Here is a 13,731-nt window from a genome sequence, read left to right as displayed (position 1 = left end):
CACAGGGATAGTGGGAAACCCTTGCAATGGGCACAGCAGGCATACAGACCCGGAAACTCAGCACAGGAATGGTGGGAACCCCTCATAATGGGCACAGCAGGTGTACAAACCCCCGGAACTCAGCACAGGATTGGTTGGAACCCCTTGTAATAGGCACAGCGGGCGTACAGGCCCAGGAACTCAGCACGGGGATGGTGGGAACCCCTTGCAATTCGCACAGTAGGTGTACAGCTCTGTGAACTCAGCACAGAGATGGTAGGAACCCCTTGTAATGGGCACAGCAGATTGCAGATCTGGGAAATCTGAGATATAACTAGTAGCACCCCTGAAACAGGAAGAAACTGGCAGGTGATTTATCTCTCCAGCATCCACCAAACAGTGTAATACCAGTTCTGGGTGGACTGACCCTTTAAGCTGAGCTGCAGCATTTTCTGTACTGATTTGTTTACACTCAGCAGCATGGGACAGATCCTCATTTTTGTCCTTGTGCACAGCTTCCTCCGTCGTCAGCATTCCGTCATAATCTGTCCATTTTTTTTCCCCCCGCAGCCTATTTTTAGAACTTCTCTGTGCAAATGTGTTTAATATCGTGTGCCCCCCAAAAATTTCAAGCACCAGCCGCCACTGGCAGGAAGACTTCCCGGCCCTTTAGAATACACTGATCAGCAGTGTAGGCTATAGCCTGCAGCACTGATCGAGCGGAGAAAATCCGACAGGACAGTTGTACAGAAGTTGGTCAGTAGAATGACTCATTTCAATCCATGTATGGCCCGCCTAACTATGCCTCTTTCATCAGGGTTAACATATAACACAAAAGATGAATACATAATAAAAAGTTTTTACAAATAAACTATTGTAACATGTTATTCAGAGTTACCAGTGCTAACTTCTGAAGCAAGTGTTACAATGATTTATAGATATTGTAATTTGGAGAACCCTAGATCACCAGCCAGCCACTTGTAAAAGTAACATCCTTTATTGGATTTTCAAAACAAGCAAACAAAAAACAGCTTTCTGTAATGAAGGCAACATAATGGCTCACTGCCAATTTACCAGTCCCATATTTGGATTTAGGGTTCCCGTCTGCTTTAGGGTGCAAGAAAAGTCCCAGGAGCTCAGCAAACAGAGTCTCAGTCTCCAACTAGTCTATACTTCTCTTCACAGTTGTGAACCACTCCAAACTACCTCCTTCCTGCTGCCTTTTAAGCCGCTCAGGTGGATTAACCCTTTCAGAACCAAAATCCTTGTAATCAGGGTTTGGAGGCTCTTCTTCACCCAAGTCTCTCTGAGCCTTTGTATTCTGGGTCTCAAATGAGGACTTACCAATCCAGGGAGTACTGAAATGAGTCTTCTCCTCTCCGGCCGGACTTCCCTGGAACCCCTCACCCTGCATGTGTGAGAACCCGTAAGTACTAAAAATATCCTTTTAACTCTCCCTTAAAGGGACCGCAACCCAAATAGTATGGAAATACTATATATCTTCCACCCAGGACCCATCCCTGGAGTCCTGTACAGTATAAACTTTTTATTTTCTATCTTTTGTCTTATATGTTATCCCCGATGAGGGAGCAGAGTTACAGCCCACAATGCAACCTGTATTTGGACTCGAATAAGGTTGTGTAAGCTTAAATTCTAAATTCAGTTATATATAAACAAAACCTGATGGGATAATAATCATTCCCTAAGCAAACCAAAACTAAGGAGAATAAAAGAGACTGACCCCGAATGGGAATGCAAATGTTGAATACCAAGTGAAATCAAACTCCCTAATCAGCATGTTCCTGTTCAGAGCCTCAAGAATTATTGAAGCCAGAGGATCATCATAAAAGCCAATTACCTCATAATAAAGAGTTGTCAGGAATAGGTAACCTTTATATTTTTTCAGTACAGGCAAGGCGTTTTTTTCAGCTGGAACTTGGTGGAACTCAGTTCCACCACCTCTTGCTAAGGCCCTCTGCTCCCTGCTCACCACTATCGCTTGTAAACACAGAAGTCTGGCTTCTCTGACAACGGCCACAGATCTGATCTCCTGAACGGCTCCCACTGAGTGTAATATGGGGACAAGGCAAATGCAGGTGCCCAGGGCACAGTGCGGATGCCTACACCCCTACTGGATGATCTCCCTGCAAATGAGAGAAGCTGAGATCATCCAGCTTAATAAAGGAACAAAAGTAAGACATGTGGAAGATGGTGGACCTTTAAAGGAGGGGAGAAGATGGGGGCAGTGGAGGTGGGGGGAGTTACATTCAGAGGTCAGAGCTGAAGTGGGGTGAAAGTGAGATGTAGATGGGGGATGCAGAGGTAAACAGCTGTGGAAGAAGGCTGAACGCTGCACTTAACTCTACACTATGCACATAGTGCACCCCCGAACTCTGCACATAGCACACCCCTGAACTCTGCACTCTGTGTGTAAACCGCCCTCAAACTCTTTGCTTGGTATCCAATGCACTCATGGTACTAAGTTCCCCTTTAAGATCCTGTCACTGTAAGTTAAATTTGACCACATCCACTATTTTTTGAAACAGTTTGGAGGGTGTGGTGTGTGTGGGGGGGGGGGGGGTTGGAGATTGGTTTGTGGGGTCGTGGTTAAGTTCCTGCACCTATTTTCGGAGAAAAAAAGCCCCAAGTACAGATTTTCTCGACACTCAGCCTAACCCATAAACTTAAACCTGCACCCCACAATTATCATGAAAATAATCACAGCGGTATTGATTTGACAATATCACATGGAAATTTGTCTGCATCAAAATAAAACACACCACAAAATCTGTCCAAAATGTTTTATGGTCCAGATAGCAGATCTCAAACTTCGGTATTAGAATCCCTCCCTGTATACAGTTCCAGACTAGCTGAACCATTATCAGACAGATGCTGTGTTTCCTCCTGGCATGGAGGTCTATAAACCTGTGCCCAGAACAAAAAGGAACTACTCACCCCCGCTGACCGGGTTGGCCCGTGGCTCTTCTTGCTCACTGGGATAACGGCCTGTTCCCTGCCATGTCTGGATCCAGCACTAGGGACACCTGATGAAGACAAAGGCAAAGACTTGTTAGTGGAGGCTTTTTTTGTGTTGCCTTACCACTCAATGCAAAATGTTGCCTTATTTCCGTTCTTTGTGGAAAACGAGACATAATATTTACAGGGATCTACTGAGAAAACATAAAAGGGCAAGGAGTTAAATCAGTGAACTTTGAATTCAATACTAGACAATCACCTAATATGACTGTTGCTATGAAAAGATAAAGAAAATAAAAAAACAGCCAGTCTTCAAAAGAAATAATTCTACCATGAGAAAAAAGGGGGAGTTGACCACACCAACCCATAAGTAGCCAAACTTGCACCAGAAAAATTAATGGGACTTTAAATGTAGCATTGAGAGAATATCAGTTATAATGAAAGATGCCAAAAGTTCATTAGCATATCACATAAAAGATTGTGATTACATATACCACTCATGAAAACTCCAAAAGGGTATAGTGCCAAATCCATATATGTTTTCAGACAAAAACCAATTGTAAGGTAAACCATTAACAAGAATTAGGGGTCTATTTTCTTAAAAAAAAAAAAAAAAGAAAAAGAAAAAATTGCTGTATAAATGGCACAACAATTTCCCATTATTGTGTCTAATATGTTTATTTCCTATGATCGTCAGCTCCATCTAGTGGCCATAATGCAGTATTTTTCTGAAATGCCTCAAAAAGGAAAATACATTATGGTCACTAGTTGGTGCTGAAGATCATAGGAAATAAAACATATTAAACATAATACAGCAATTATTTGTGATGGCTGTGTGTTGCTTAAAGCATTGGCAGAGCATTTTTTTTACAGATAGACTCCTTAGTGTTTATACACCTATGTTGATGTATTTGTCTGTTGAATTCTACTTCTTCAGGACTGGGTTGCATTAATTGTTATGGTTTATCAAGGGTTCATGCTTGAATAATTACCATACATAGTTATGGCTCAACTGTCACCAAGGACCATAGGAACAAACTACCCATCTGGAGAATAGAAAACAGACCCAAGTATCAACAGCTTGGGACATCCCAAAAAAAGATGATGTGCCCGTGGAAGGGGGCCAAACAGTATTGGTTGCCAGGTAGGATGGACTATGGAAGGAGGACTTTGATCTTTAATCTCTTGCAGAGCTACACAGAATGAGTTGCAAATCTTCAGCATCTGCAACCTCCTTTTTGTATGTTTGATGGCTTCAGGCATTGCTGCTTGCTGTGGTTCCACTTATTGTCCACTACTTTGGCAGTGTGTTGCTGCGGAATCATAGTGGCGTAGCAGCCAGTGGGTTGAACTACAGCGTACAGCCGGGGAGTTAGTCATCCAACAAGCCTGGAAGTGTAGGATACTGAAGATTGACCTCTTATAAATCTTCAAGTGTACCTGTCACTAGGAATCACTTCACAAGCAAAGTGTGTCACCACCACTTCTTACCTGAAGATGGCGTTGATAATCTTGTCTGACGACACCGACTGTTGCCATCACTTCCCAGGGGTATGAATCGGCTGGGAGTGAAATCAGGGTGAGTGGGGGAAGCAGTACTCTGTGTCCATGGGCTTGAAGACATCGGGAGGACAGCAGGTGTGATCTTCTCTCTACAGATAACAGAGGAAAAGTTAGACAAATACAAACCTATGGCCAAATATTATACATGAATTAATGTCTGTACATTAGCTTCTGGGATAGTAAAATTGTAATGGTTGTTTTGGGTGCAGTTATTTACTGTCTGTGTTCTGCCTAGAGAGATAAAACAGGAAGTGATAGGAAATCTCTCCAAAGTGAGTGGAAGCCCCTCTTAGATAGTTGTCACCAGAACAAACTACAGTGGTTATAGAAAAGAATCACCCCCTTTAAAATAATCACATTTTGTTACTTTGCAGCCTGAAATGAAGACAAAGTTTTTGTTTTATTCAGCTGTATTCACTAGTGCAATTTATAACATCCAAGTGAAAGATATACCACTAAAATGTCAGAAAAAAAGAGAAAAGGATCACCCCTCCGATTATGTCAGTAATTTGTTGGACCACTTTTTGCTTTAACTACAGCCTTTATGCCCCGTACACACAGTCGGATTTTCCGATGGAAAATGTCCGATCGGAGCGTGTTGTCGGAAATTCCGACCGTGTGTGTGCTCCATTGAACATTTTCCATCGGATTTTCCGACACACAAAGTTGGAGAGCAGGAGATAAAATTTTCCGACAACAAAATCCGTTGTCGGAAATTGCGATCGTGTGTACACAAATCCGACGGACAAAGTGCCACGCATGCTCAGAATAAATAAAGAGATGAAAGCTATTGGCCACTGCCCCGTTTATAGTCCCGACGTACGTGTTTTACGTCACCGCGTTCAGAACGATCGGATTTTCCGACAACTTTGTGTGACCGTGTGTATGCAAGACAAGTTTGAGCCAACATCCGTCGGAAAAAATCCATGGATTTTGTTGTCGGAATGTCCGAACAAAGTCCGACCGTGTGTACGCCCTATTAGTCTGTCGGGATATGTCTCTACTAACTTTGTACATCTAGACTTTGCAATATTTTCCAACTCTTCTTTCCAGAACTGCTCAAGTTCAGTTATATTTGATGGTGACCATTTGTGGACTACAGTCTTCCATCGATTTTCAGTGTGGTTTAAGTCTGGCCTCAGACTAAGTCATGCAAGGACATTCACCTTTTTCTCCTTTAACCACACTGTGGTCAATTTTTCTGTGTGCTTTGGGTCATTGTCATGTTGGAAGGTAAAACTTCTTCCCATTTACAACTTTCTGGCAGAGGACAGCAGATTTTCCTCAAGAATTTGATAGTATTTTGCCCCATCCATTTTTCTTCTATCCTGACAAGTGCTCCAGTCCCTGCTGCAGAGAAACACCCCTATAATAGGATATTACCACCTCCATGCTTTACTGTAGGAATGGTATTATTTGGATGGTGAGCTGTATTGGATTTCTGCCAGAAATATCGTTTGGTGCTGAGGCATGTGGTAAAACGTCTGTCACTGCATATATTGTGAATTGGCCCTAAGAGTACTATTAGGCAGAACTGGGCCTTCCTGAAGAGATGAGTTTTTAGGAATCACCTAAGGGTCGACAGAGTAGGAGACAGCTGGGCAAATTAGGGTAAGGGGTTCCAGAGGGTGGGAGAGATGCTAGAAAAGTTCTGGAGATGAGCATGAGAGAAGGTGACGAGGGGGTTAAGAGCAGGAGGTCTTGGTAGGAGCGAAGAGGATGGTTTTGGTAATATTTTGAGATGAGTTTGGTACTACGAGGGTTTTTCAAAAAGTTTCCACACTTTTTTAAACTAAGTTTTATATATATATATATATATGTATATATATATATATATATATATATATATATACGGAAACTTTTTGAAGACCCCTCATATGAAGAAATAAGAAAAGGAAATTATATGAGAATAGTGCCAAAAAAACTTTATAAAATCACACAATATTAGCAGGTTATACATCCTATCCAAAAATATTATCCCATTACATAAATGAAAACATGGTGACAATAAAGGGCATCATATAGCCTAGGTATAGCAGTTACATGCATGATGCAAAGCTATGATTCATATACACGATCTCTGCTCTAGGTTCTATAAATACTGTGTTACTAAATATGGTATTATAATAAACTTGGAGGACCGTGCTAGATACTGTGCATTCCATCATTGAAATAATGATTGCACATTTTGCCTACATATGACACATATATTTGATGATCAAAACACTTCTCCATACTAGATTCCTATTGAATAGGACTTCATTCATCCATTGTATACGTCATTGCTGTTTTATGACTGGAATTCATTATTGCAGAAGGGTGCTGACGTCTTGTTGGTTGACAACGTTGTCATCATGTTTAAATCTATGCAATGGGATATTCTTGGATGGAGATTTACATTCAAGCTTTTTATACCACATGAATTAATGAAGTATTTTTGGAAGTATTCCTTTATATGATTTCTTTTCCTTTTTCTTCTTATATTTATAAAATGTCCAAAATATTGTTGACTGGACAGTTGGGCTGCAAAGTTTGTGGACCACTAAGCTGGGGCTCCATAATTCTAACATCTTCTGGCAGACAAAAAAATTGAATCTTTAGTTTCATGCTACTTGCTGTGCCTATTGATCAATAGCTGAGTCTTATAATTGAACATTTAATCTCCTCCTCCATTCTAGTCTACATAGGAGATTAAACATTATTCATTTCTACCACAAGATTGGGCAATAGAAGGAAAGTGATTGTTCAGCATGATTGCGTATTTCTTGTGGGCAGCTATTGTACAAGCTGATATGATTTAAATGTTGCAATTGATCATAGGAGATTTAAACTTGCAAGACTTAAACTGCATGCAAACCCTTGCAATGATTCTTTTATTTACTTCCTTTTGGTCTGTCAAATATACAATTAAACATGTTTTGTTCCATCTGTTTAATAAGTTCAAAAAAACAAAAAAAAAAAACAAAGAAACAACACCAGTTGATCCTGCTAGAAATCCATTGGTATCATGTGTACTCTTATCACAAATAATGTTTTCAAGAATTGTTTAGAACTTCAGAACACCTCCTTCCAATGTTATGGAGATGGAGATGGAGATGGTGTTGTAGTCCTAACACATTTCCTGTCCTAGGGCGACAATGCTGCTCCTCTATAGATACAGTACACTGAGGCTTGATTCACACCTATGCATGTTGCTTTTGAGCGTTTTTGGAGTTTTTTTTGTCATGCTTGCCACGTTTTTGAGCAGCGTTTTTGTAGCGTTTTTACAGTGTTTTTGTTGCGTTTTTGCCGCGTTTTGCGTTTTTTTTTTTTTTTTTTTTTTTTTACAGTTTAAAAAAAAAAAATTAAAATAAAAAAACGACAAAAACGCATCAAAAACGCATGAAAAAGGCTCCATTCACACTAGCGCATTTTTTGATGCATTTTGCAGAAATGCATGGGAATTTTTTAACATGGGTTCCTATGGAACATGTTCACATCAATGCCTTTTTGTACCTCTGCATTTTTGGAAAGGGTCAGGGACTTTTTTTCATGCAAAATGCAGCGTCTTGCATGTAATAGAATTCAATGGACCAACATCAAAAATGCAAGTGCACCGTTTTTGCAGCGTTTTTACAACGTTTTTGCAGCGTTTTTGATGCGTTTTTGGCGTTTTTTTTTTTTTTTTAAACTGTAAAAAAAAAAAAACGCAAAACGCGGCAAAAATGCTGTAAAAACGCTGCTCAAGAACGTGGCAAGCATGACAAAAAAACCTCCAAAAACGCTCAAAAGCAACATGCATTGGTGTGAATCGAGTCAAAAAGTCCCTGACCCTTTCCAAAAATGCAGAGGTACAAAAAGGCATTGATGTGAACATGTTCCATAGGAACCCATGTTAAAAAATTCCCATGCATTTCTGCAAAATGCAAAATGCATCAAAAAACACGCTAGTGTGAATGGAGCCTGAGTGAGCGTTACAACCTTAAGGCTCCATTCACACTAGCGCGTTTTTTGATGCATTTTGCATTTTGCAGACATGCATGGGAATTTTTTAACATGGGTTCCTATGGAACATGTTCACATCAATGCCTTTTTGTATCTCTGCATTTTTGGAAAGGGTCAGGGACTTTTTTTCATGCAAAATGCAGCGTTTTGCACGTAATGGAAGTCAATGGACAAGCATCAAAAACGCAAGTGCACCGTTTTTGCAGCGTTTTTGATGCGTTTTTGCTGTTTTTTTTTTTTTTTTAATTTTTTTTTTGGACTGTATACAGTCAAAAGAAAAAAAACTGCAAAAAAAAAAAAAAAACGCAAAACGCGGCAAAAACGCCGCAAAAACGCTGTAAAAACGTTTTTGATGCGTTTTTGGCGTTTTTTTTTTTTTTTAAACTGTAAAAAAAAAAAAAAAAACGCAAAACGCGGCAAAAATGCTGTAAAAACACTACAAAAACGCTGCTCAAAAACGTGGCAAGCATGAAAAAAAAAACTCCAAAAACGCTCAAAAGCAACATGCATAGGTGTGAATCGAGCCTTAGGCTCGATTCACACCTATGCATTTTTAGTGCTTTTTGCATTTTGCAGAGCTTCATAAGGCTCGATTCACACCTATGCATGTTGCTTTTGAGCGTTTTTGGAGTTTTTTTTTTCATGCTTGCCACGTTTTTGAGCAGCGTTTTTGTAGCGTTTTTGCTGCATTTTTGCGGCGTTTTGCGTATTTTTTTTTTTTTTTTTTTTTTACAGTTTTGTTTACAGTCTAAAAAAAAAATTAAGAAAAAAAAAAACGGCAAAAACGCATCAAAAACGGTGCACTTGCGTTTTTGATGCTTGTCCATTGAATTCCATTACATGCAAAACGCTGCATTTTGCATGAAAAAAAGTCCCTGACCCTTTCCAAAAATGCAGAGATACAAAAAGGCATTGATGTGAACATGTTCCATAGGAACCCATGTTAAAAAATTCCCATGCATTTCTGCAAAATGCAAAATGCATCAAAAAACGCGCTAGTGTGAATGGAGCCTAAGGACTGGTCAGATGCAATATATTAAAGCTGAACTCCAGGGATGATAAGCTTTGCATACATAATATGCTTGGCACAATGTACGTACGCATATGTGATACCTGATCAGCCTCCGTGGAAGCTGTAAATCACTGTAGTAACCTGAGCTACTACAGTGTTGGCCACGATCTTCCAGGCGCTGTGCCGAGTGGCTGCCCTTGTGCATAGTAACCACAGGGGGTCGTTCACTTTGCATGACCTCCACTCAGGGAATGTCTTACATTTTCCCAATTAATACAAAGGGTTAGCTGATTGGATGAAGTAAAGAGGTGGTGATGTCACAATCTCCACTTCGTTCAGTCAAAAATGCTTTGCATTCATTGAGAAAAATGCAAGACGTTCTTTTAATAATAGTCGTGCAAAGCAAACGCCTCACTGTGGTTACTATGCACAAGGGCAGCCACTCGGCACAGCACCTGGAAGATCGTGGCCAACACTGTAGTAGTCTCCCCCTGCTTATTGTAACAATCACATTTAAACTTCCAAGGCAGATATGAATCAGACTGATAGCTGTAAGGGACTTCTCTGTACTGACATTTTAATACCGCAGACATATACAGTAAAAGGTTACATTGCTGTATGGACACCTCTTTAGTAAAGCTGGCACTTTTTCTAGCCTGTGATGGGTTTGTGGGGATTTTGATGACTGTACATCTCCTTCTGTTATAGGTTCTTCATTATCTTTCTGCTGCTCGGAGTTGTGTGCCAGTGAACTGGGTTCTAATTCAAGTTTTTTCTCCACTGATTTTCTCATTTTGTTTTTAAGGGGGGTGAACCATGCCAATGCCTAGAGAAATTCAAAGATATGAAAACAATTCAGTTAATTTAGACAGTTGTTATCTGTTACAACCAAGGTTCTCATTCAATAGTGGAGGGTAGGGGTGGGCCGAACACCCCCTGATTCGGTTCGCACCAGAACATGCAAAAAGGCAAAAAATTTGTGCGAACATGCAAACCCTATTAAAGTCTATGGGACACGAACATGAAAAATCAAAAGGGCTAATTTTAAAGGCTTATATGCAAGTTATTGCCATAAAAAGTATATGGTGACCCAGGTACTGCCCCAGGGGACATGTATCAATGCAAAAAAAGTTTTTAAAACGACCGTTTTATCAGGAGCAGTGATTTTAATAATGCTTAAAGTGAAACAATAAAAATGAAATATTCCTTTAAATATAATGCCTGGGGGGGTCCCCTTAGTCTGCCTGTAAAGTGGCGCATCTGTGTGATGTGTTTTACAGTGCCACAGCAAAATGACATTTCTAAAGGAAAAAATGTAATTCAAAATTGCTCGGCTGTAATGTATTGGATTCCGATAAGCCCCCCACAACCACCGGGCCAGGGTTGTGGGGGCGAGGCCCTTGTCCCCATCAACGTGGGGACAAGGTGCTTTGGGGGGGCCATGTTGAGGGCAAGCGAACTGGTATGGTTCAGGAGAGGGGGGGGGGAGAGCGAGCGCCTCCCAGGCTGCTTGCTCGGATAAGGGTCTTTGGCGTGGAGTTCCCCTAAAATCTATGGCAGACTCAAAGGGCCTGAAATGGATTTTGGGGGGGACCCCACGCTGTTTTGTTTTTTACATTTTGCATTGGAGTTCCCCTGAAAATCTATACCAGACCCAAGGGGCCTGGTATGGACGGGGGGGGGGGGACTCATGCCGTTTTTTTTCTTCATTCTGTCATAGGGTTATATATGTATGTATATGTGTATATATATATATATATATATATATATATATATATATATATATATATACACACACATTAGACTGCCTGCACTGTATATATAGTCTATACTGAATGCAGAGTATATATATATATATATATATATATATATATATATATATCACTGTATATATGAATACACTACTTGCACTGTGTATATATAGCCTACACCAGTGGTTCACAACCCGTGTTACGTGTACCCCTGGGGGTACACACACCAAGAGCAGGGGGTACGCCACTTAGAGCCAGCACCACCATAAGCAGGGCTTGAGTCCTGCAGGAATGCCGTTCCTGGACCTGATACTGGGCGCGCCGTGCAACGCTCCCTTCCCTCCTCCTGCTTTTCTCCTCCTCCTCTCCTCCTTCCTTCTCCTCCTTTCCTTGTGTGTGACACAGCGGCAATCTCCCGCTGTGTCACAGAGCTCTGTTCTAAATTGTTTGGCAGCGCTAAGTCCCACCTCCTAGACAGGTGCTCTGTGATAGACGGAACACGGTGGAAGTCATGTGACAAGTGACGAAATGCGTCAATGTGGGGGTTTGTGACATCATTGCACATGAGCAGGACGTTACTGTATCTCCTAGAGCCAAGCTATTGCAAATATCCAAGTGATCAGTAAGGGGCCCACACACCCAGTTTGTGTCAAGCGACTTGCCTAGGTGCACTCATAAATGTGAGTTTTATTTACACTGGAGAGAGTGTCCCAGGAATAAGATTTAAGATGCCAGCCATTGGAGTATATACCCCTGAAGGGGAAGGCTTATATTGACCTGTGTAAGGTCTATCCATGAGGTGAGGGCATAGTTTGGAAGGTGAAGGGGCACTGGTGGTGATTTGTGGAGAACACCCATCTCATGGAAGAGTTTTTATTTTACTTTATGGACTTTGATCACCTTGTATTCTTTATATATTTGAGCTTTATCACATGAAATATTATTACTAAGTGGTGTTTTTTTTTTTTTATGTGTTTACTGTATACTTATTATCATGTATTTCAGACATTTTGTTATTTGTTTTGATCACGGTTCACTTTTTTTCACAGATCACATTTATGTATCATTTTGCACAATTGTATACCAGATATAGTTATTTTTTTAAGGTATATATGTACGAAGCACCATATGTTAGAGGGGTAGTGCTTCACTATTATTAATATTCACAGTTCTAAGTTAATGTAGGAACACATATAGGAGTTTAGCAGCAAACCTCATGTGTATATTCACTATTAGCTTTTGTTTTACACATAGTAGCGCAGGGGATCAGGCATTATACATACACTGTAACTAAAGCTCAAGTTCAATCTGCTTATATTTTTTCTTTACTGGTCCCTCCCTTTACCCTCATCAACATGCTAATTAAATTATTAATTAAAAACTTTCCAATACATACCTTATATTTTAGATCCAGTGATGTCATTACTAGGTCTCTGTGATTCTTTATGCAATGCAGGGAGATCATGGCTAATGAGAAGGGACAGCAGGATGCTGTACATAGCTTTAGGAAAACATTACAGCACCCAGTCTCGGTACTTCTCACCCTCAGCCCTGATGCAAGAGTTATGCAAACCTGATGGAGATTCCCCTGTCCACCATATCCAAAACTGTTTGGGCTTGAAGTCCACTTAAGTAAAAGATCAACATCTAGCCTGTCTATACACCTGTTTCTGACTAAGAAGGTTCAGCGAGTTCCATAAAACAAGGTATTCACTGGAACATACTTGCCCATTTGGGGTACACAAGATGGTGGTACAGCGTGGTTCAGTGACAAACTTGCTCTGTTCCTTCCACAAGAAATCTGTTGGGGGATTGTGAGCTACACCAACAGATGAGGCCCAAACCTGCAATGAAAAAAGAAGAATATTAAAATCCCTTCTTCTTAGATTGTAAGCTCCAATGAGCAGGGCCCCTGATTCCTATTGTAATAAATTGAACTGTAACTGTACTGTCTGCCCTCATATTGTAAAGCTCTGCACAAATTGTTGGCACTATATAAATATAAATCCTGTATTATAACAATAATAATACTGAATTTTTAATGGGGGTTTAAAGGTGCAGGACACAAGCAACAAAGAGACTCAGTAAATGTCACCAACTTGATAACAAAACAAAGTCCAATGAATGCTAAAATGTGCAGTACAGTTGAGTTATGGCAGGATTTCCATGTTTCTAAGCTGGTAAACCCTAAATGAATGACAACTGTCAGATGGTTGTGTGACTTTGGACTGGTTCTAAGTCTAAGATCTGCAGACTGACTAACCTAATGGTGTTCCAGCTGCAAAGCTCAAAAATAGAGCAGGGACAAGAGGGAGTTGAATAGCAGATGTTAGGTCAGTGGAGGACATGAAAGTTCTCAACTAAGCCAAGGAAGTATTTTGTGTTCTGCCGCAAAATGGAAGTTGGATCCTGAATCTGCCTACCCATATACTCATAAACTTCAATCTACACAATCGACTTCCTTCA

General features: G+C 40.5%; 1 protein-coding gene across 3 annotated transcripts in view; it reads right to left on the bottom strand.

Moving 5' to 3' along the window:
• LMNTD1 (lamin tail domain containing 1) overlaps positions 1-13,731 on the bottom strand; it is a 246,028-nt gene that overhangs the window by 27,214 nt on the left and 205,083 nt on the right. For all 3 annotated transcript variants that reach the window (XM_073621760.1, XM_073621758.1, XM_073621759.1), the window contains 4 exons: positions 12,990-13,109; positions 10,141-10,340; positions 4,447-4,607; positions 2,935-3,023 (listed from right to left, as the gene is read on the bottom strand). In XM_073621760.1, the coding sequence (XP_073477861.1) occupies positions 2,935-3,023; positions 4,447-4,607; positions 10,141-10,340; positions 12,990-13,109 (570 nt within the window). The remainder of the gene's footprint in view (positions 1-2,934; positions 3,024-4,446; positions 4,608-10,140; positions 10,341-12,989; positions 13,110-13,731) is intronic.

This window comes from Aquarana catesbeiana, linkage group LG03, assembly GCF_042186555.1.
Source record: "Aquarana catesbeiana isolate 2022-GZ linkage group LG03, ASM4218655v1, whole genome shotgun sequence".
Lineage (NCBI taxonomy): Eukaryota > Metazoa > Chordata > Amphibia > Anura > Ranidae > Aquarana > Aquarana catesbeiana.
This window is presented reverse-complemented; position numbering and strand designations above follow the sequence as displayed.